Consider the following 20,644-nt stretch of genomic DNA (forward strand, 5'->3'; position numbering starts at 1 on the left):
TTCTGAACATCTCTGCTCCAAGTGCAAGGGCATCCACATACATAAAAGAAACTTTACTAAAGCTCAAAGCACACATTGCACCTCACACAATAATAGTGGGGAATTTCAACACTCCAATCTCAGCAGTGGACAGATCATGGAAACAGAAACTAAACATAGACACAATGAAACTAACAGAAGTTATGAACCAAATGGATTTAACTGATATCTATAGAACATTTCATCCTAAAACAAAAGAATATACCTTTTTCTCAGCACTTAATGGTACCTTCTTCAAAATAGACCATAAAACTGGTCACAAACAGGCCTTAGATCACCATGGACTAAGGCTGGTCTTTAATAATGACAAAAACAATGGAAAGCCCACATACACATGGAAACTGAACAATGTTCTATTCAATGATGACTTGGTCAAGGAAGAAATAAAGAAAGAAATTAAGACTTCTTAGAATTTAATGGAAATGAGGACAGATCATACCAAAACTTGTGGGACTCCATGAAAGCAGTGCTAAAAGGAAAACTCATAGCTCTAAGCGCCTACAAAAAAAGAAAAGAAAAAAAACTGGAGAGAGCATACACTAACAACTTGACAGCACACCTGAAAGCTTTAGAATAAAAAGAAGCAAATAGTCCCAAGAGAAGTAGATGTCAGGAAGTAATCAAACTCATGGCTGAAATGAACCAAGTAGAAACAAAAAGAATTATACAAAATATCAACAAAATGAGGAGCTGGTTCTTTGAGAAAATCAAGAAGATAGATAAACCCTTAGCCAGACTAACCAGAGGGCACAGAGACAATATCCAAATTAATAAAATCAGAACTGAAAAGGGAGACATAACAACAGAAACTGAGGAAATTCAAAAAATCGTCAGATCCTACTACAAATGCCTATACTCAACAAAATTGGAAAATCTGGATGAAATGAACACTTTTCTAGATAAATACCGGATACCAATGTCAAATCAGGAGCAGATAAAGTCTCATAACCCCTAAAGAAATAGCAGCAGTCATTAACAGTCTTCTCACAAAAAAAAAAAAAAAAAAAAAGCCCAGGACCAGGGGGCATTAGTGCACAATTCTATCAGACCTTCAAGGAAGACCTAATACCAAGTCTCTTCAAACTATTCCACAAAATAGAAACAGAAGGAAAACTACCCAATTCATCCTATGAAGCTAAAATCATGCTCATACCTAAACCTCACAAAGACCCAACAAAGAAAGAGAATTTCAGACCAATCTCCTTATGAATATTGTTGCAAAAAGTTCCCAATAAAATTCTAGCACACCAATCCAAGAACACATCAAAACAATCATCCACCATGATCAAGTAGGCTTTATCCCAGGAATGCAGGGATGGTTCAATATACAGAAATCCATCAATGTAATACCCTACATAAACAAACTCAAAGAAAAAAAACACATGATCATCTCACTAGATGCTGAGAAAGCATTTGACAAAATTCAACACTACTTCGTGTTAAAAGTCTTGGAAAGATCAGGAATTCAAGGCCCATACTTAAACATTGTAAAAGCAATATACAGCAAACCAGTAACCAACATCAAATTAAATGGAGAGAAACTTGAAGCAATCCCACTAAGATCAGGGACTAGACAAGGCTGCCCACTCTCCCCCTACCTATTCAATATAGAACTGGAAGTCTTAACCAGACCAATTAGACAACAAAAGGAAGTCAAAGGGATACAAATAGGATAGGAAGAAGTCAAAATATCACTATTTGAAGATGATATGATAGTATACTTAAGTGACCCTAAAACTTCCACCAGAGAACTCCTAAACATGATAAACAACTTCAGCAAAGTGGCTGGTTATAAAATCAACTCAAACAAATCAGTAGCCTTCCTCTACATGAAAGATAAACAGACTGAAAAAAGAAATTAGGTAAATGACACCCTTCACAATAGTCACAAATAATATAAAATACCTTGGTGTGAGTAACCAAGCAAGTGAAAGATCTGTATGACAAGAATTTCAAGTCTCTGAAGAAAGAAATCAAAGATCTCAGAAGATGGAAAGATCTCCCATGTTCATGGATTGGCAGGATTAATATATTAAAAATGGCTATCTTGCCAAAAGTAATCTACAGATTCAATGTAATCCCCATAAAAATTCCAAATCAATTCTTCATAGAGATAGAAAGAGCAATTTGCAAATTCATTTAGAATAATTAAAAAAACAGGATATCGAAAACTACTCTCAACAATAAAATAACTTCTGGGGGATTCACCATCCCTGACCTCAAGCTGTACTGCAGAACAATAGTGATAAAAACTGCATGGTATTGGTACAGAAACAGGCAGGAAGATCAATGGAATAGAACTGAAGAGCCAGAAATGAACCCACACTCCTATGATCACTTGATCTTTGACGAAGGAGCTAAAACCATCCAATGGAAAAAGGACAGCATTTTCAACAAGTGGTACTGGTTCAACAGGAGGTCAGCATGTAGAAGAATGCAAATCGATCCATTTTTATCTCCTTGTACAATGCTCAAGTTCAAGAGGATAAAGGACCTTCACATAAAACCAGACACACTGAAACTGACAGAAGGGAAGGTAGGGAAGAGCCTCGAATACCTAGACACAGGGGAAAAGTTCCTGAACAGAACACCAATGGCTTATGCTCTAAGAGCAAGAATTGACAAATGGGACCTCTGTAAGGCAAAGGACACTGTCAATAGGACAAGATGACAACCAAAAGATTGGGAAAAGATCTTTACCAATCCTACATCTGATAGAGGGCTAATATCCAATATATACAAAGAACTCAAGAAATTAGACTCCAGACGACCAAATAACCCTATTAAAAATGGGGTACAGAGCTAAACAAAGAATTCTCAGATGAGGAAACTCGAATGGCTGAGAAGCACCTTAAGAACTGTCCAATATCCTTAGTCATTAGGGAAATGCAAATCAAAACAACCCTGAGATTCTACCTCACACCAGTCAGAATGGCTAAGATCAAAAACTCAGGTGATAGTAGATGCTGACAAGGTTGTGGAGAAAGAGGAACACTCCTCCATTGTTGGTGGGATTGCTGGTACAACCACTCTGGAAATCAGTCTTGTGGTTCCTCAGAAAATTGGACATAGCATTACCTGAGGACCCAGCTATACCACTCCTGGGCATATACCCAGAAGATGCTCCAACATATAACAAGGACGTATGCTCCACTATGTTCATAGCAGCCTTATTTATAATAGCCAGAAGCTGGAAAGAACCCAGATGTCCTTCAACAGAGGAACAGATACAAAAAAATGTGGTACATTTACACAATGGAGTAATTATTCAGCTATTGAAAACAATGAATTTGAGAAATTCTTAGGTAAATGGATGGAACTGGAAAATATCATCCTGAGTGAGGTAACCCAATCACAAAAGAACACACATGGTATCGACTCACTGATAAGTGGATATTACCCCAAAAACTTAAAATAGCCAAAATTCAACTCACAGACCACATGAAGCTCATGAAGAAGGAAGACCAAGTGTGGGTGCTTCGGTCCTTCTTAGAAGGAGTAGCAAAATACTCAAGAGAGCAAATATGGAGACAAAGTATGGAACAGAAACTGAAGGAAGGGCCATCTGGAGACCATTCCACCAGGATATCCGTCTCATGTGCAGTCACCAAAGGTAGATGCTGATGTGGAAGTCAGTAAGTGCATGCTGACAACAGCCTGATATAGCTGTCTCCTTAGAGATCTGCCAGAGTCTGACATATTTAGAGGCAGATGCTCACAGCTAACCATTGAACTGATCAAGGGGTTCCCAGTGGAGGAGTTAGAGAGAAGGCTGAAGGAGCTGAAAGGGTTTGTGGCCCCATGAGGAGAGCAACAATATCAACCAGTCAGAGCTCCCCAGGGTCTAAATCACCAGCCTGGGAGCACATAGGGAGGAACCCATGACTCCAGCTGTATATGTGGGGGAAGATGACCTTGTCGGGCATGGGTGGGAGAGGAGATCCTTGGTCCCATGGACACCAAGTGTGGGGGAATTTGAGGGTTGGGAAGTGGGAGGGGCACATCCTCATAGAAGCAGGAGGAAGAGTGATGAAATAGGGGGCTCCTGGGTGGGGGTGGGGAATGGGGTAAGGGGATAACATCTGAAATGTAAATATAATATCCAATTTTTTAAAAAAAAAGCAAGCTGAAAAAAAAGACAAAATAAGTTAACCATAGTTACCCATCTAGAAACACCACAATACACATCACTTCTGCCTGATTCTGAGATCTCCATTCCTGATGTTTGTATCTCTTTTAACAGCCTTTTGTCTAAAGTTTTCTACATCAGTTTATTTAATGAATAATAAACAAAGAAGAGATTGCTCGATTTGTGGTGAACTGAAAACAAGCCACACATAGTGAAACCCAAAATCTGGTTAAGGCACAGTTCCGGAAGTCACTGTGTTGATTCGAGCAAGTTAGTCAAATTCTCAATATCAGGTCCTACATCTATCAAGAGTGTAAATACCTGAGTTTCTTCTTCTGATTGACATCATGATTAATCCAGCTAGTTCCTGTGTCATGTTACAAACTAGCACTTCCAAGAGAAATAAACCAGAAAGCAAGAAACAGAAGTGATTTTGTTTGGCACATGGATTCTTCTGTAAGCCCTATCTTGCCTGCAAACTAAAATTAACTGCCTCACATTTTGTAATTTTTTTCATGTTATTTCTTTGGTTATGTGTACTCATTAATACACACACATGCCAAGGCATACAGGTCACATAGCACACAGGTCAGAGGAAAACTTGGAATAGTTCTTTTTCTCCTTCCAGAGTCCCAGGGATCAAACTCAGGTCATCAGGCTTTGCATCAGGTGCCCTTACCCTCTTACCTCTCTGTCCTACTCAGCTGCCCCTTTTTTATGACCTTCTAGCATTGTGTTCTTCCTGTGCCATAATATAGGCTGCTATGCCTTTAGTAAGTTTTGGCTTTCTTTTCCATCTCTCCCTCTCCTCCTCTGGACCAAGGCTGCTCATGGACCAAGTCTGTTTTAGTAGATGTGCAACCAACATAGAGTCATTGCCTGGCTCCTGATTATGAGCCACTGAATTATGACAACTCTCTAATCACATGCTTCTGAATTGTCCCTATTCTCTGCTAGAAATTAGTTTACATTTCTTTTCTTGTGTAATTATATATTCAACTTCTGAAGCCTAGAAATCAAAATATAAGAAAGAGGAGAAGCTGTGGTATAAAGAGGTGACAGTTTGGTCTGCATCCCTCTAAAGGACTGGCTCTCTTGCATCTTACCCAGTCCTATCAGTATCCTTATTACCAACTACAGACATTTAAGTCTTCTTGTTGGTATGAAGAAATGTGATCAAACCCATGTCTACAATCAAGATAAGTCACAAAATATACCATTGAATTAAATGACTTAAAAGCTAAGTGTTAGAGAAAAGGGAGGAGGTGGTTATCTGGTTATGAGTTAATATTCTCATCATCATATTTATTCTTTGACCATCAAGCCCTCTTCAACATAACTGTTGTACAGTACCTAAGACACTCTCAAAATCGCGCCATAAGCACAAGTTTGTACTGAGCTGAAAGACATATATTTACTGCAAGTGATAAATGTCAGTTTTAAAAGAAACAAATCAGCTAAAGACAGGAATGGTTCAATGGATAAAAACAGCTACTGCAGAATCATGAGGATCTGAGCTCAAATCTCAAGTATGCACATTAAAGACTGAGCATGGTCACTCACTTTGTAAGCCCACAATTCACGGGACAGAGACAGGTGGATTACTGGAGCTTGCTGGTCACCAGCTATATACTATCTTCAGTGAGACCTGTCTCAGTGGAAAAGGAGGAAAGCAGTGGAACAAAACATTCAACAGTCTCCTTTAACCTCTGCAAGCTTTTGAGTGCACACCAGTACACTCATACATGTGTGTATACACCACACACACACACACACACACACACATATTAAAATGAAAAAAGAAAACTAGCCTTTCTAAGTAAATGAAGTGAATGAACCATCCCTAAGGGTAGTCATAGTCCTGTCACTTACTATGTGCTAGTCACTTTTTTAAAAGTAGTCTGTTTACGTTAAAACAGTTAGTACTCTCCACTTGGGACATAGTTATCACTGTTATTTCCATTCATTAGACAGGAATGTTCCAAGAAAGAAAAGAAGCCTAACCATGGTCTCAGGCAAAATGCTGTGCTCTGTCTTTTGTAAAACATTTGCCCTTGTCCAGAGATATTGAAAATCCTAAAGTGTCCTTATGGCTTAACTGTTGAGCCAAGTCATATAGATACCCAGGGATTGCATTTTATGATGTTATATCTCAGCCTTGAGAGTGGGATGGGAGTTAACACCACAGATGCTTCTTATTGCATCTCTAATATAAACTTGAACCATGATGCTACCTGACACATTTAATACAAGAGAGTACTGAGTCTCTTGAAGAAATTAAAGCAGAAAAGAAAATATTTGCCTGATAATTCACTTATTTGCAGTCCAGCACATGCACACTCTTGCCATTGATTCTTTTCCAGGTGGAGTTCTCTAACAGTGACGATTCTAGGTCCTCTCTGCCTGAATTTACAATAGGAACAGGAAGTCTCTATGCCAGAGGAAAAAAAAATGGGCTTGTGAATTGTCCCTTCTACTAAGCTATGTGTTTAATAAAGCTTCTATTTTTGAAATTCTATTCTTTATTTTTTTTAAATGTATCCGTTTATCTCTTTAAAAGTCTACTTATTTTTAATTTGTGTATGTGTTTGAGTGTCTCCATGTGTGACTGTGCACCTATGAGTGTCTAGTGCCTACAGATAATACAAGAAGATATTCGAGCCATTAAGCTAGATTTGCAGACCATTGTGAGCTATCATGTGGATGCTGGGAACCAAACCTGTGTTTTCTGCAAGAACAAGTGCTGCTAACCAGTGAGGCATCTCTCCAGCCCCAAGCTGCTATTTCTTCACATGTGAAATAAACATGAAAAATTATGCATGGTAGAATGCATTGTGGGTATAGCACACAGCAGGAACTTAGGCCCTATTGTGTCCCTGTCAGTCCTTCAATGCCCCCAAACTCAGCTAGCGTGGCCAACATCTAGCAGCTCACACCTATATAGCCAGGTTTCCTCTAGCCCCCTCAGAGGTACCTCAAATTCAAGAGATCTGAAATTGAAGGGATTGAGAACTCACACTTGTGGGTTTACATAATACATGTACATCAATTTTGCTTCAGAGAAGTGACAATCATATTTTAGTTCTTTTACCCCAGCTCCTAAGTTTGCCCAATTAAGTCCATTTTTTACTTCTTAACTCACTGACTTATCTCTGCTAGACTCCAAATAAATTATCACCATCTTCCTCTACCCCTTGAATCTCAGAGCTAGAGAGATGGTTCAATGGTTAATAGCACATGATGTTCTTGCATAGGACCCAGGTTCAGTTCCCAGCACAAGAAGATTGTTGGTCCACCAATCACCTGCAATCCTAAAGATGGCAAAATGGGTGGCGGAGACAGGTAGACTCCTGAACATTCATTGGCCAGGTAGTTTGGCCTACTTACTAAAATTTTGGGTCACTGAGAGACTGTTTCAAACAAAAGTGGATGGTTCCTGAGGACCAACACCCAAGGTTCTCCTCTGAGCTCCACACGAGTATCATGCAAATCACATGCACTCACAGGTATGAACCCAAACACACAAGGAAACTTAAGAGAAGATTCCTACTATCTAAACTGTAAAATGTAATCCATTTGCTAGGCTCAAGCTGTCCCAGGCCATTTACATAAGCTCAAGCCTTCTCAGGCCCTTTCTATTAGTTCAAGTCCTGCCTGCTAGCTCTTCTCACCTGAATCTAGGTCTCGGGTGGACTCGGGGTTCCAGCACACACATTCCTCCACACTCCAGCCTCCTCATCTTTTGGCTTTCTGGTCTGCATCTCTCATCAGAGCTATTGCTTTATTTGCAAAGTTTGCTCTCCTCCACCAATCTCTTCAGATACATTAAACACTGTTTTCACTGCTAAAAAAATGTCTGATGCATCCTTTCTTTGTGGCAATTATAACACATTTTCTTAAACTTTTCATTTTCAACCTAATTAATCCTTGGCTTCCTCAAGGGGCCACAGATTTCTATCCATTTCATTGTTGGCATTTAGCATGCACCTGATGTTTGGAAAGCTTCCAGTGACTCTGATGGGTGGAATGAAGCACAATTCCCAGAGGAGGGATCCTTCATTTACTGACCTTGGACAAAAAATAAGGATGAAATTTTCAAATTCAGTGTGAAGTTAATTAACCTTCTAGGTTTTTTACCAATTCACTTATTTGAATACTAGTTGTTATTATACGTAGTAACATATTTTATATAAGTTTCCAACATCAATTCATTGAAGATATTTATGATGAAATATAGCCATTGTTTACAGCTAATCTGTGGTTGAAAGAATATCTCCAGTTTAGAAAAGTCAAATAGTATAGACTGATTGCTAATGCCATTTTTGAAGGCAGTGGAGCCCTTGCTAGAGGTTAGAGTGGTTTTTCATGAAAAAGCTAAAGGTTGTTGTATTAATCTAGAAGAGCCTGTACGTCCTAGAAAGTGGGGTATGATGGAGGAGATACCAAGAATAAGGAGGAAGGAAAGTACAAGGAAAAGCCAGTGTCAAGAGAACAGTAAGGGAGTGGCCCAGCCAAGGCAATCTACAGATCCACCTGAGGATCAGAACTTTAGCCTCTACCTAGCAAAGCCAGTTCAAGCTGTCTACAAGTGAGAAAGAAAGTATTTTGCGAGGACTAATTTGGTAGCCAGTCGCAGCAAGTCTAGTTCGGAAGACACTACAGAACACTCAATGGACAAGCAATAAATTACCAGCTACAGAGTAAATCACATGGTTGATATGTACGTAAAAAAAGAGGAAATCCATTATAAAAAATGTAGACATGATATAAAATAGTCACTTTACTTTCTGATTGTTAAAATGCTCTCAGATCCTATGAATGGGTGAGCGTAAAGCAACAGAACCATTTCAAAAATAGAAAAGAACTTGGGAGGAATAATGTGGCTTTGTAAGGGTTTGCTTTAAAGACAATTCAAAGGAAGAACAGATTCAAGATTTCATTCTTTTCTTACTCCTATTACGGCTGGCATTGTTAGGCAGATAGCATTGGGAAAACGTCTATATACACCTCAGACATAGCATGCCATTAACTTTAATATTAGTATTATATTAATATATATTATAATTTAATATTTATATCCCTCAGTCTTGGATAGCTTGGAGTAGAATGGGAGGGAATCAGACCTGGGTGGAATGGTGAAGGGGAAGGCCACCAATCCCTGATAACAGTTTTTGTAGAGTAAATAAGAATGACATGAAGGGTTCTGGAGAGGATCTGAAGCCAGGCAAGAGACTCCAGAGATGTTCTTGCCATCACTTTAGAAAGTGCACTCTTCCTACACCTCAATTTTATCAATAAGAGCAATTGTCTGGCATGGAGAGAAAAATCTCTCAGTAGTCAGAAGTATACCCCCTAGTGCATGGTGAGCCCTTCCCTCGTGTTGAACCAAGAACCTGAAAGCTGCTTGGTGAACAAGGACTTCCAACAAAGGAGAACATATAAACAGGAGACGTGGCATCTGTCACTCTCTTGGACTCACCTGGCATCTGATCTTACATTTGAATTCTTCTTTAAACTGTTCAAGTCTACCACAGAGCATTCTTCCCCAGTAAGAGAGGAAATCTTCAGACCATGTTCCTTATTTTCTGAATTTCTTTTGTTACTGAAGCTGTGTGGTTGCCAAATGTCACCACAGCCTTTGGAACTCCAGGAGAGCTAGAGTGATTGTGGTTGGGAGCCTTATCCACAGAGATGCCGCTTCACTGTTCACCATGTCCACAGTAAAACCTGAGCACCCAAAATGCTGAGCAGACCTACTGAGGCTCCAAAGTGACTCTGCACAATCAGATCTGGGAGGCAGGCAAAGCTCTGTTCCCCAAACTCACCATAGCACAAATGACTCGTCCTGCAACTGTCTGGTTTTCTTTGCTGCCAATTTGGTTGAGCACAAATTTTCAATGCCTTGCAAAGATCAGTTGATTATTTCTCTAAGTTAACATATCTTTTGATGAACAGTATGATTTTTAATAATACTATAACTGTTTTGAAGTCATCATTAAGTCATCACCATATTTATTAATTTAATAATTATCTCTTGACTAAACCACAGGTCTCTGTGGTAATATTCTAATGTGTTGGAGTGGGATGGGATGAAAAGAGAAACAATAGAAGTAAGTCAAATCATTTCACAGGGTTATTAGTGCTGTGAAGTAAAACAATAGAGTTCAGAGAGGATCACCAGAAGTAAGGCTTAGAAGAGGTGACTAGGAAAACTGTCATTACAGAGGGACTAAGAATTAAATGGTAAAGAACCAGCTATGTCATCTGCCAGAAGCCTAAGAATGCAGTCAAAGTCACCAAAGTATTAGACAATGGCAAGCAACAATGAAGTAGATAGTTAGCTAATGGTTGTCTGAGAAATAATGAGATGGCTCAAGCCTGGTTCATGCGTGTGAATTGAAGAAGTCTTCTATTGAAGATGGAGTGGTTAAGGAGCTGAGTTCACTGCATGTCAGTCACTATGTATAGTGCTAAGAACAGAGGTAAAGGTACAATATCCAAATTAGGAACCAGAGTCTTCAAGACACAAAACAGAGACCAGTGGCAAGAAAAAGGTGAAGAGATTCTGCAAAGCACATTTCATAGGAGCAGGGGACTCTGGGAGCTATCCTGGAAACAGTGGACAACAGGGGAATATATCCTTAAGTCTTAGACCAAAAGACACTTAGATCCAGACAATGGAGTTTTATTTACTTGAGACAACATGAAGTGAGCAGAATATGGAATTCTAGTCAGAAAAAAATCTTAAAAAAATAAACATTCTAGAATTTCCTGAAGCAGGAAGGGGAATTTGATAACCACAGAGAAGGTCTAGAGGGCACAGCAGACACTGATTTTGAGGGTTTGGGGTACTTATGAGGCAAAATTGTAATGGATTGGGTTGCATACAGAGACATACAATCTCAGCGTAGATAGTAATGAACAACTAATGAAACTTGAAATTCATTTACCATGGAAATAAAATAATGTTACTACTTTTATTGAAATAACAATAGTTATAACTTTAATTATAGATAATAATAATTTATTTATAGTGATAATAGAGGCATTAGTAACCATGGGAGCTTCTTATGGTCCTATGTGAAGTATTTCTCATGCACATCTGCCAATAACTGTGATCTTTCAAACCTACAGAAAAGTCATATATAATTGATGACAACTTTATGGACCATAAATCATTGATCAGAACAAAGAAGGATTTGGGGCTTTGAAGAATCCTGGCCCTCTGGATAAGATAGCAGATAAATAGCTTTAGAGTTGATACCTCAACTAGATAGCTTAACAATTCAGATGATCTGAAGCAGTTCTTTTATGAGGCTACACAAGCTGTTTTATGGTGACTGGAAATTACTCACAAACTCTTCTTGGCAGACTTAAATTTTAGTTGGTGAATGCTCACTATACCCAAAGGTGACCCCAGTACTTATTTCTCTGCTCTACTAGTAGAAAATCCTAATTATCTTTGAAGACCAAATCCATTTATCCACAAAATTTAAGGGCAACTACTATTAGCTATAGACTATCCTAGACACAAGGAACACGAATGATACATATAAGAAATTCTGCCCATTTTCTCCACCTGTACTCTGGTGCTGCCATACTTTACTCTTTCTGTACATTATTTATTTGTTAAATTTCCCAAAAACATGCAAAAGACACTAAACATTTATCACCTATCTTTTCTAAGTCGAAGTGAGTCAAGCCCATTCTCTTTTCAGAACCCTCCAATAGCTTCTTAGCTTTCTCAGAGTAAAACCCAATGTCCTTAGGAGTTTTGTTATTATTAGAGATATCATGTATAAATCCCAACTTCTACAGCTTCTCTTTACCAGCCAAGTCAAGAATTGTAGAAAGGAAAGAACAAAATGATAGCTTCTTAGAAAATGGACTAGCAAAAGAAGAGGAAAAACGACCTCAGTCTTCTTTTGATACAATATTACACAATAAGACATCAAAGATATTCTGGATTCTTAACTCTTTCTTCAAGTAGGGAAGATGGATAATTCCATACATGAAAGAAATTATACGATATTGTAACTATAATTCTTGCATTATCATGATAAATAAATTGAAAATAAAATATTTTTTCAAGTGAACAAATACATCACTCTTGGTAAATGCTGATGAAACTGTAATGATTGTTAAGCTTTGATAATTAATCTTACTACAATTTTTCAGTTACATTTTATGAATTTGAACTCTCCTATATATTAAAAGTGTCTTCCCCTAAAACAACAAAAACTGCTGTCTAAATATAGCTCTGGATTACATGTCCATTCAGTACTTCTACTCAGAAATAACAGATTCACTGATGCCTCAGGAATCACTAGGACACAAAATGATTGAGATCTCTTTCATTGCATTACTGGTAAAATTAAGGCAGAACCTTCGATTCTCTATCTTATAGATACTATATTTGTTTTCTATCTTAGATTTCTGTGAAAAATCTTACTACAAAAATGTATATTCATCATGTCTTGTGGAGTTGTTTCTGCTAGCTTATACTCAATGTGCTCTCCTCTGTAATATGTGAAAACAAAGATGCTAAGCTCCTTATCCACACATTTGTGAATGTGCATCCAACATGTCTTCTTCCTATTTTAACAGTACTCTGAGGTTCACATGCCTGAAGATCTAAAGAAGAAAAGGGGAAATCTACTCAACCTGGAGAGACCCACTAGGGTTTTAAGGAAAAGCAGCCATTCACAAAGGGAGGACCGAGCTCACAGATCATCAACTGAAACACATCAAGTTGCTAAGATTCGACATTTTCAGAAACCCATCCAGATGGACTGGCCACTGGTCACTCGGCCCTTAAACAAAAGTTCAGTCCAAGGCAACAAATGGAAGAAAGCAGATGAAACCCAAGAGAAACGTAGATCCTTCCTTTATAAGTTTTGCAAGAAATATGGTGGAGTAAATGATCCCAAATCCAACCTTTTTCATATAGTATCCAGGATATATGTAGAAGACAAACACAAAGTCCTATACTGTGAAGTACCAAAGGCTGGCTGCTCTAATTGGAAAAGAATTCTGATGGTCCTAAATGGATTGGCTTCCTCTGCGTACAATATCTCCCATGATACTGTGCACTATGGCAAGCATTTGAAAACACTAGACAGCTTTGACTTAAAAGGCGTACACATGCGCTTGAATACCTATACCAAAGCTGTGTTTGTTAGAGATCCCATGGAAAGATTAGTGTCTGCATTTAGGGATAAATTTGAGCATCCCAATAGTTACTACCATCCAGTGTTTGGAAAGGCAATTATCAAGAAATACCGACCAAATGCCTCTGCAGAAGCATTAAATAATGGATCCGGTGTCAAATTCAAAGAATTTGCCTACTATTTGCTGGATGCTCACCGTCCAGTAGGGATGGATATTCACTGGGAAAGGGTCAGCAAACTCTGTTATCCATGTTTGATCAACTATGATTTTGTAGGGAAGTTTGAGACATTAGAAGAAGATGCCAATTACTTTCTACAGTTGATTGGTGCTCCAAAAGAGTTGAAATTTCCAAACTTTAAGGATAGGCACTCCTCTGATGAAAGAACCAATGCCCACGTGGTAAGGCAGTATTTAAAAGACCTGAGCACAGCCGAAAGACAGCTCATCTACGACTTTTATCACTTGGACTATTTGATGTTTAATTACACAACTCCACGTTTGTAATTTGCATTCATTTTCTACAGCCCCGCATAGACTTAATGATGATGGTCTCAAATCAGCTACTGTAATTGTCCTACCATTCTCTGTATGGAGGAAATTTAGCTAAGTGAAGTTGCCATGATTCAATGAAGATTTTTTTTTTTTACCAAAGAGTATGACAGCAATTGGCACAAAGTTATTGGAAAAAGCATCTCAAGGAGACATGTAAACAACTTGATGTGCTTTTAAATGTTGGGAAAAGAACTGTTTTGGCATTGTAGCTTATACTGTGGAAGCAATAACCTAGCCAGCTGTTACATTAACCAAGAAAGCCTCTTGCATGTAAAATAAAAGAGTCAAAATGGCGAGAATTGTGTATCCAAATCCTGGCAAGCATCATCTGACATGCATGAAGCCAGCAGTGCTTAGCAGTCTGTGACATTTGCAGCAAATGATTGAATGATTTTCTTATATCCTGAATCTTCCTGTCCTGTCATGATAAATCCATTTTTAAACATTTGGGCATAGGCATTTTACTATTGATCTGGAGGCATTCTGTGATTTACAATATGAGAACAAAGCAGACAAACAAATGAAGCCATGGCTTTTTTAAAATTTAACAGCCTGTAAAAATGCACAATAAACTAAGATCAAAACAACAAAAGCCACCTTTCTCTTCCAGGAAAAACTTCAGGGGGATTGATTTTTCTTGATTTTGAGCCCTCTGTGAAGACACAAAATGAGCCCAACCAAGTAGGTCCTCGTTTCTAAACATCATCAGATAGAAATGTGCTCTTAATTCTGCTTTAATTAGGAAAGGGGCAATTGTTTCAGGATGGAATAATCATCAAAACCAAAAGTTGCTGTTCTGAATATAGACCTCTAGCAATAACAGAGTTTTATAAGAATATTATTTGAATCAAAGCACCATGTGCATAGCTTTCTATTGGAATACACGCTAAGAATAGCTTTTGTTTGCAGTCTAATTATTCAGCTTGGGAATGACTTTTTAAGAACTAATATACCACTTCAAAGACAGGTTATGTTCTAGAGAATCAACATAACAAGAGCCCCTAGAAATGTTTTTAATAGGCTTATGAATAAGCAAATTAAGGTATTTTCTTCTTAAGTTTAAATACTCTATACTAACAAAGTCAAATACCATTGCATTCAAATATTAAATCAAAGTCTTTGGAAAACAGGACCATGTGTCACCCTTATGAAAAGTTGCAACATACTTTGGAAATTTTTTCTGAGGGATCTTAAATTTAAAGACACGTTCAGATGGGAAGTGCCTTTTAACTAGTTAACTATTGCCCTGACTTAAGCAAACCACAGGTCAATCAAATCCTGTTGAAATGTCTTTCCTAAACATGTTTCTCTTCCTAAGGTATCATATTTGATCAGTAAATATTCAGCTATGTCTTGCAAAGAAAACTATGTCTTAATATTTGAATATTAACAGACCAAGGTTCTTATAGTCATACATGTCTCGTTTTGATTTTCCATTTCATGGCTGAGTATTCATGAACTGCTTCACTCTGTGCACACACCCGCCTTATCTCCTCCATATCTCACAGGAGCAGGAAAACTGCAGTGAGCCAAGTCATCAAAAGTATTAAACTTTCCACCCCACCCTTTGACTACTTTTCCATCCCATTTCCTTATGCCTCTAGACCACACTTGTAAGCTGAGTGATCTAAATTATATAAATTAAAATGCTGCTGTACTAAACAGAGTGAATTCCTCATAACTTAGAGACCTTGAAATTAACTTTTTCTGGAGAGAGAAAAGATAAACATTACAGAGATGTGAAAGTTTATTCTTGTACCACACAGAGCTCAATTTATTCAGAACCTGCTAAAAAGGCTGTTTCTCAAAGGCATTTCTAAATGGAAATAAGAAACAATGGTAACAGCAAAATATATATTTTTAAATGCCCCTCACTTTCATAGCTCTGGAAAGGAAAAAATGAAAACATTCTGCCTCTCGTATTACCATTTCTCATACCCTGGGGAAGGAGACATTTATGTACCCTATTTTAATATGCACTGATCTTTGGCAGAGGAGAATGAGAGAGAAGGGCAAAGCACAGTGTTCACTCCAATAGTCATCCTGGAACTTTGCTGTGAGATGGCCTCACCTTACCTGTGGCTTTGCCTTTTACAGTCCTAGCTACCTCCCATCTTCAACCACAGTATGAAAATATTAAATGAAAACTTTCAAAAATAAACAATTCATAAGTTTTTAAATTGTGCAACATTCTAAAGTGAAATTTCTCACTTCCTTCTATTTCACTTGGACCTGAATCAGCCCTGTAACTGGTGTATCTGTGTAGTTGATGCTACCTGTCTGGTGGTAGCCATTGCAGTTCTCAAACTGACTTTCATGGGATCCCAGTGTTTGTGCTGAAGTACCTTTGTGTAATAGTCTAAGGCTTGTATCATCGCAGCATCCATCAGGCAAGCATTTCGTCACTTTACATTAGTTATTAGGAAAGGTGAGAGGAATACAACAAGAAGACTAAAGAAACACAGAGTGATAAAATATCACCATGAATTTTATACTATATTGTCATAAGAGTTACCCTTTACTATTTGTTATTAATCTCGTACTGTATATAATCTATAAATTAAACCTTTCATAGCTATTTATGTACAAATAGGAAAACAGTAACTCCTATGGGGTTAGGTATTCCCCATGCCTTCAGGCATCTACAGGGGAGCATGGAGCGCACATGCCATGGATAAGAAAGGACAGCTCCACTTCTTCTTTTTCTGACTCTTCCCACCTATATAACTACAGGTCACTCTTCATTCCTTTCTCAAGTAGACTCTATGGCTGACACCCTGCACAGCTGTGCATTCAATAGACCAGGTTTGACGTTGTCTCACTGAATAACAACCTGCTGTATAACTTTTCCTTTATATGGCTTTATGTCAGAGCCAAAGCAACTAGTCACCATCCTAGATCTATTGTTATATTTAAGTATATAATCATCATAATATAATAATTCATCCTTATATAATCATATATCTTCACATATATACATACACATATATACATATGTAATATAATAATTCATGCATCTGCCCTGAACCGTCCTCCTTTGTGGATCAGCTCAAGTTCACAGTCACCGTATCTGCTTATGGTCACAAATCCATGTGGGTGCACCACTGCACAAACAATTTCATGAATGGAAGGGCAAGGGAAATAGTCCAGACTTACACTGCATATGTCCAGCTTTCCCATTTTAACGTCAGTGTGCATGAGGAATGATTGCACATCCTCTGATGAACCCTTAAGTACATGTTTGCTCTAATACTGGGCAGTAATTTGGTGCATAAACTCTTTGTTCTGCTATTCCTGTATGGAATTCCTATTAAGATATCAAGTTGACAATGAATCTTAAGCCACAGTTATTTAACCTGGAAGTCATCAATGCATAGGCATAATTGATGTGATTGCCCAAAAATTGCCACAATCTTTAACAAGATGTGTCAGTACAAAACACGCAATTTTCTGATTTCTGCGTATGTGTTTGGAAATACCTATTTAGTCAATGGAAATGTGAAGTCATGTACTATCTTGTCTATTTCACAGTCTATAAAATATTCCCCACCAATTCAAGGACTATTTGGCGGCCCTTCGTAATTAGATGGAGGGGTGAAATCTTGCATTTTGTGAGAACTTATTTTTCAAAAGATTCTCTCTTTTAAAATACATAGTATTTAGCAAAGAGACATATATAAGTAGAAACACAAAATTTTAAATGTCAAAATAGCTTTGATACATTTCTGGAGATGTTAGTAAAATTAGGGACAAATAGACTGGGTTGTAGTAAACCTCTCCCTGCTGTGACCTCTCACTTGGTGACTTGGGACCAACTTCAGTCCTGGGCCTCCCTAGCATGTGGAGAAGCAGAAGCCTTGCCTACAGCCAGCATATGCAGTGTTTTCTACTATTTCAGAAAATAGGAATCAGTAGACTTTACCCACTAGAGACTGTAGACCAAAGTCAACTCAGTGTAATCCTACTTTCAGGGCAATTCTTCCTCAACTATAATTATTAACAATATCATTATCATACAGATTAATTTTCCATATATACTGTGCATCGGGCACTCTTTAAAAACTTCCCATACATTCAATCTGTGCAGTCTCTCCAGACAGTCTAGCTTCAATTGCTAGTATAAGCAGCTCCCTTTCTTCCCATATATAATAAAAGAAGTTGAAGCCCAGTGTGGTTAGGTGAGCTGCCAGAAGAGACACAGGCGATAACTCGGTAGAGAGCCAGCAAGCCTACTAAAAAACTTATTTTTAGACAGAAATTTTCACTTTTTCTTTTCTTGCTACAAGAATGGCTAAAAGTGAAAAATACATAGTATAATCTTAAAGAATTTTTCGAGACAGGATTTCACTATGTAATGATGTCCATCCTGACTCAATATGTAGACCAGGCTGGCCTCAAACTCACAGAGATCTGCCTGCCTCTGCCTCCCAAGTACTGGGAATAAAGGTATACATCACCACACCAAGAAGAAAATATTTTGGATATAAACATACACAGCTATATCTTTAGCTAATTAGTTAATGCATTTCGTGTCAGCTCAGCCCTACACTTGCTCAGAAAAATCATATTCTTGAAAAAGTTAGAGTCCATGGAAAAAAGTTTAGCCTAATAAAAACACTTTTATTTTTTTTCTTGAGAAATTCTAAATAAACACTCTCAAGGTCAAAGAGGACAGAGAGTAACAAACAGAAAGCTCAAAGCAACTTTCTCCAACACAGGCAGACAACTAATTGGCCTGTGTAATGGCAAGAATAATCTACAATAGTAGTATTTTTGGTGTTGCAGGAGTGAGTTTATTAAGTTAATAGCAGGCCAAAATAAGAGAGCAGGGTAGAATAGAGAGGAGAGAGGGGTACAAACATTCAATTGGGTGCCCAAAGCACCCAGAAGAAACCACCTGAGAAGCCCATTTAAGGCAGCCAGCTGGAGTCCCTGACCAAGAGAGTCCTGGTCAGAACAGATGTCCTGTCTGGTGAATGACAAAACAAATATAAAGACACAACGTCATCAAACTGGGTATTCACAGCATTGCCTAGATCCTGAGTGGAGAAGTAGAAACAGTTGGTTGGACTTTCCAGTTGAGCTTTCTCTTTGCAGCTGAGCTTCCCATGATTGATCTTTCAGCTTCTCCTTCCCACTGTGGGCATTTTTGTATCATAGATGGATAAGCAATAGTAACAGCTATTGGAATGGCAAACCTTCTGCCCTCTTATCAAGGAAATGCTGTTTTCTTTAGGACTGTTTTCTATTCTCTTCCTTGCCTGGCATAGATAAGAGTGGTCAAGGGGCAGTCCAGCCCCAGACAAGGGACTTTGGGGAAACACTATGAGCCAAACTCACTTGGTTCTGAAACTGAGGGCAACCTCACTTCCAGAACAAGCTTCTCAATGAACTCAAACAGCACATAAGCACTTACAATATAATATACATAATAATACTCATGATGGTTGTGGCTCAGAGTGAATCACAGTGAAACTTCAGACTCCTGCCCGAAAAGAGGCAATAATACTTTATCCTTAGTTATCCTCAGAACCAGCTTTGGCATTAGATAAACCTAGACTCAGGAAGATTGTAGAAAAGAAATGTGTTTGAGGAAAGTTGGCATGAGTAAACACTGAGCTGGAGTGGGAGGGCTTCCCCTGAGAACACTCAGCCAGGAGAAAGTGGAAGAAAGTTCAGCAGAACTCACCTCCCATCCCTCAGAACTGCTGCTGCCTTGCTGGCCTCTCAGCATTCCCCAACATTCTGCCCTTACATGGCAACCTATTCAAATCCATGTAAGCCATCCTCCCTTCCCATCTCTAAACCACAGTTCACATCACAGGTGCCCACAATGCTCTCCTTTCTATGTAGCTGTAGATATGACAGCTATACACTGCTATAACCATAACTCCACAAGGAATCTCTTTAGATCATTTTTCTTTAATCAGATCTGTGGGAAAAGGCAAAATTATTATTGCTTCAAGTGATGTGCATCAGGTCTTTTTTGTTGATGCAAGCATTTCTTCCTTTTTTTCTTTATTATCTGCTTGCTTGTCATTTGTACTACCTCATATGGATATTCAACTTCTGTTGTCATGGCTCAGCAGCTAGGAGTGCTTGTTGCTCTTGCCGAGGACCTGGATTTGGATACCAGCACACACATGACTACTCACAACTATACCTACGGTTCCAAAAGATCCAACATTCACTTTTATCAGCTTTACAAACTTTACACATACAGTAAATGTACGTGCAGGCCTAAAAATAGATACATAATTTTAAATTGTTTAGAAATTTCTGTTGTCATTGGAATGTATCTTGGCTTTCAAAATCTGCAGAATGTGTCCTTTCTAAGAAGGAAAGGTTTACGTATGCATTGTGAGCAGCAGTGTGGGGTATTGCCAGCCCCTATAACAAATACTTCAGTGCTAAGGTTAAGGGTTTAGTGTATATGCCCACTTTATTTACAGGCTAGAGAGAGGAATTAAGTCAGAGTAACTAAAGAGAGACATTTGTTTTCTTGTCCCTTTAAGTTTGTTACGTGAATGACTTACACTAGCCCAACTTACAACTCATTGTAACTCATTGGTTAGATTATGTAAGCATTACACTTGTAACAAGGCCCAGAAGGGACATTTTGCTCATTGCAAGTAACTCTCACTTGACCTTCAGAAAACCACAAATACTTAAAACCCTGGAGCTGGATCCAGAGAGATAATTCAGTGGATGAAGCACTTGCCACACAAAGGTTAGAATCGGAATACAGATCCT

General features: G+C 38.3%; 1 protein-coding gene across 1 annotated transcript in view; it reads left to right on the forward strand.

Moving 5' to 3' along the window:
- Nucleotides 1-14,185, forward strand: part of Chst9 (carbohydrate sulfotransferase 9) — a 263,667-nt gene extending 249,482 nt beyond the window's left edge. Inside the window, exon 5 of the mRNA XM_028759526.1 lies at nucleotides 12,776-14,185. Within this exon, the coding sequence (XP_028615359.1) occupies nucleotides 12,776-13,843 (1,068 nt within the window). The 3' untranslated portion in view covers nucleotides 13,844-14,185. The remainder of the gene's footprint in view (nucleotides 1-12,775) is intronic.
- The last annotated feature ends 6,459 nt before the right edge of the window (nucleotides 14,186-20,644 follow it).

Source organism: Grammomys surdaster, unplaced genomic scaffold, assembly GCF_004785775.1.
Source record: "Grammomys surdaster isolate TR1022 unplaced genomic scaffold, NIH_TR_1.0 126298, whole genome shotgun sequence".
Taxonomy (NCBI): Eukaryota; Metazoa; Chordata; class Mammalia; order Rodentia; family Muridae; genus Grammomys; species Grammomys surdaster.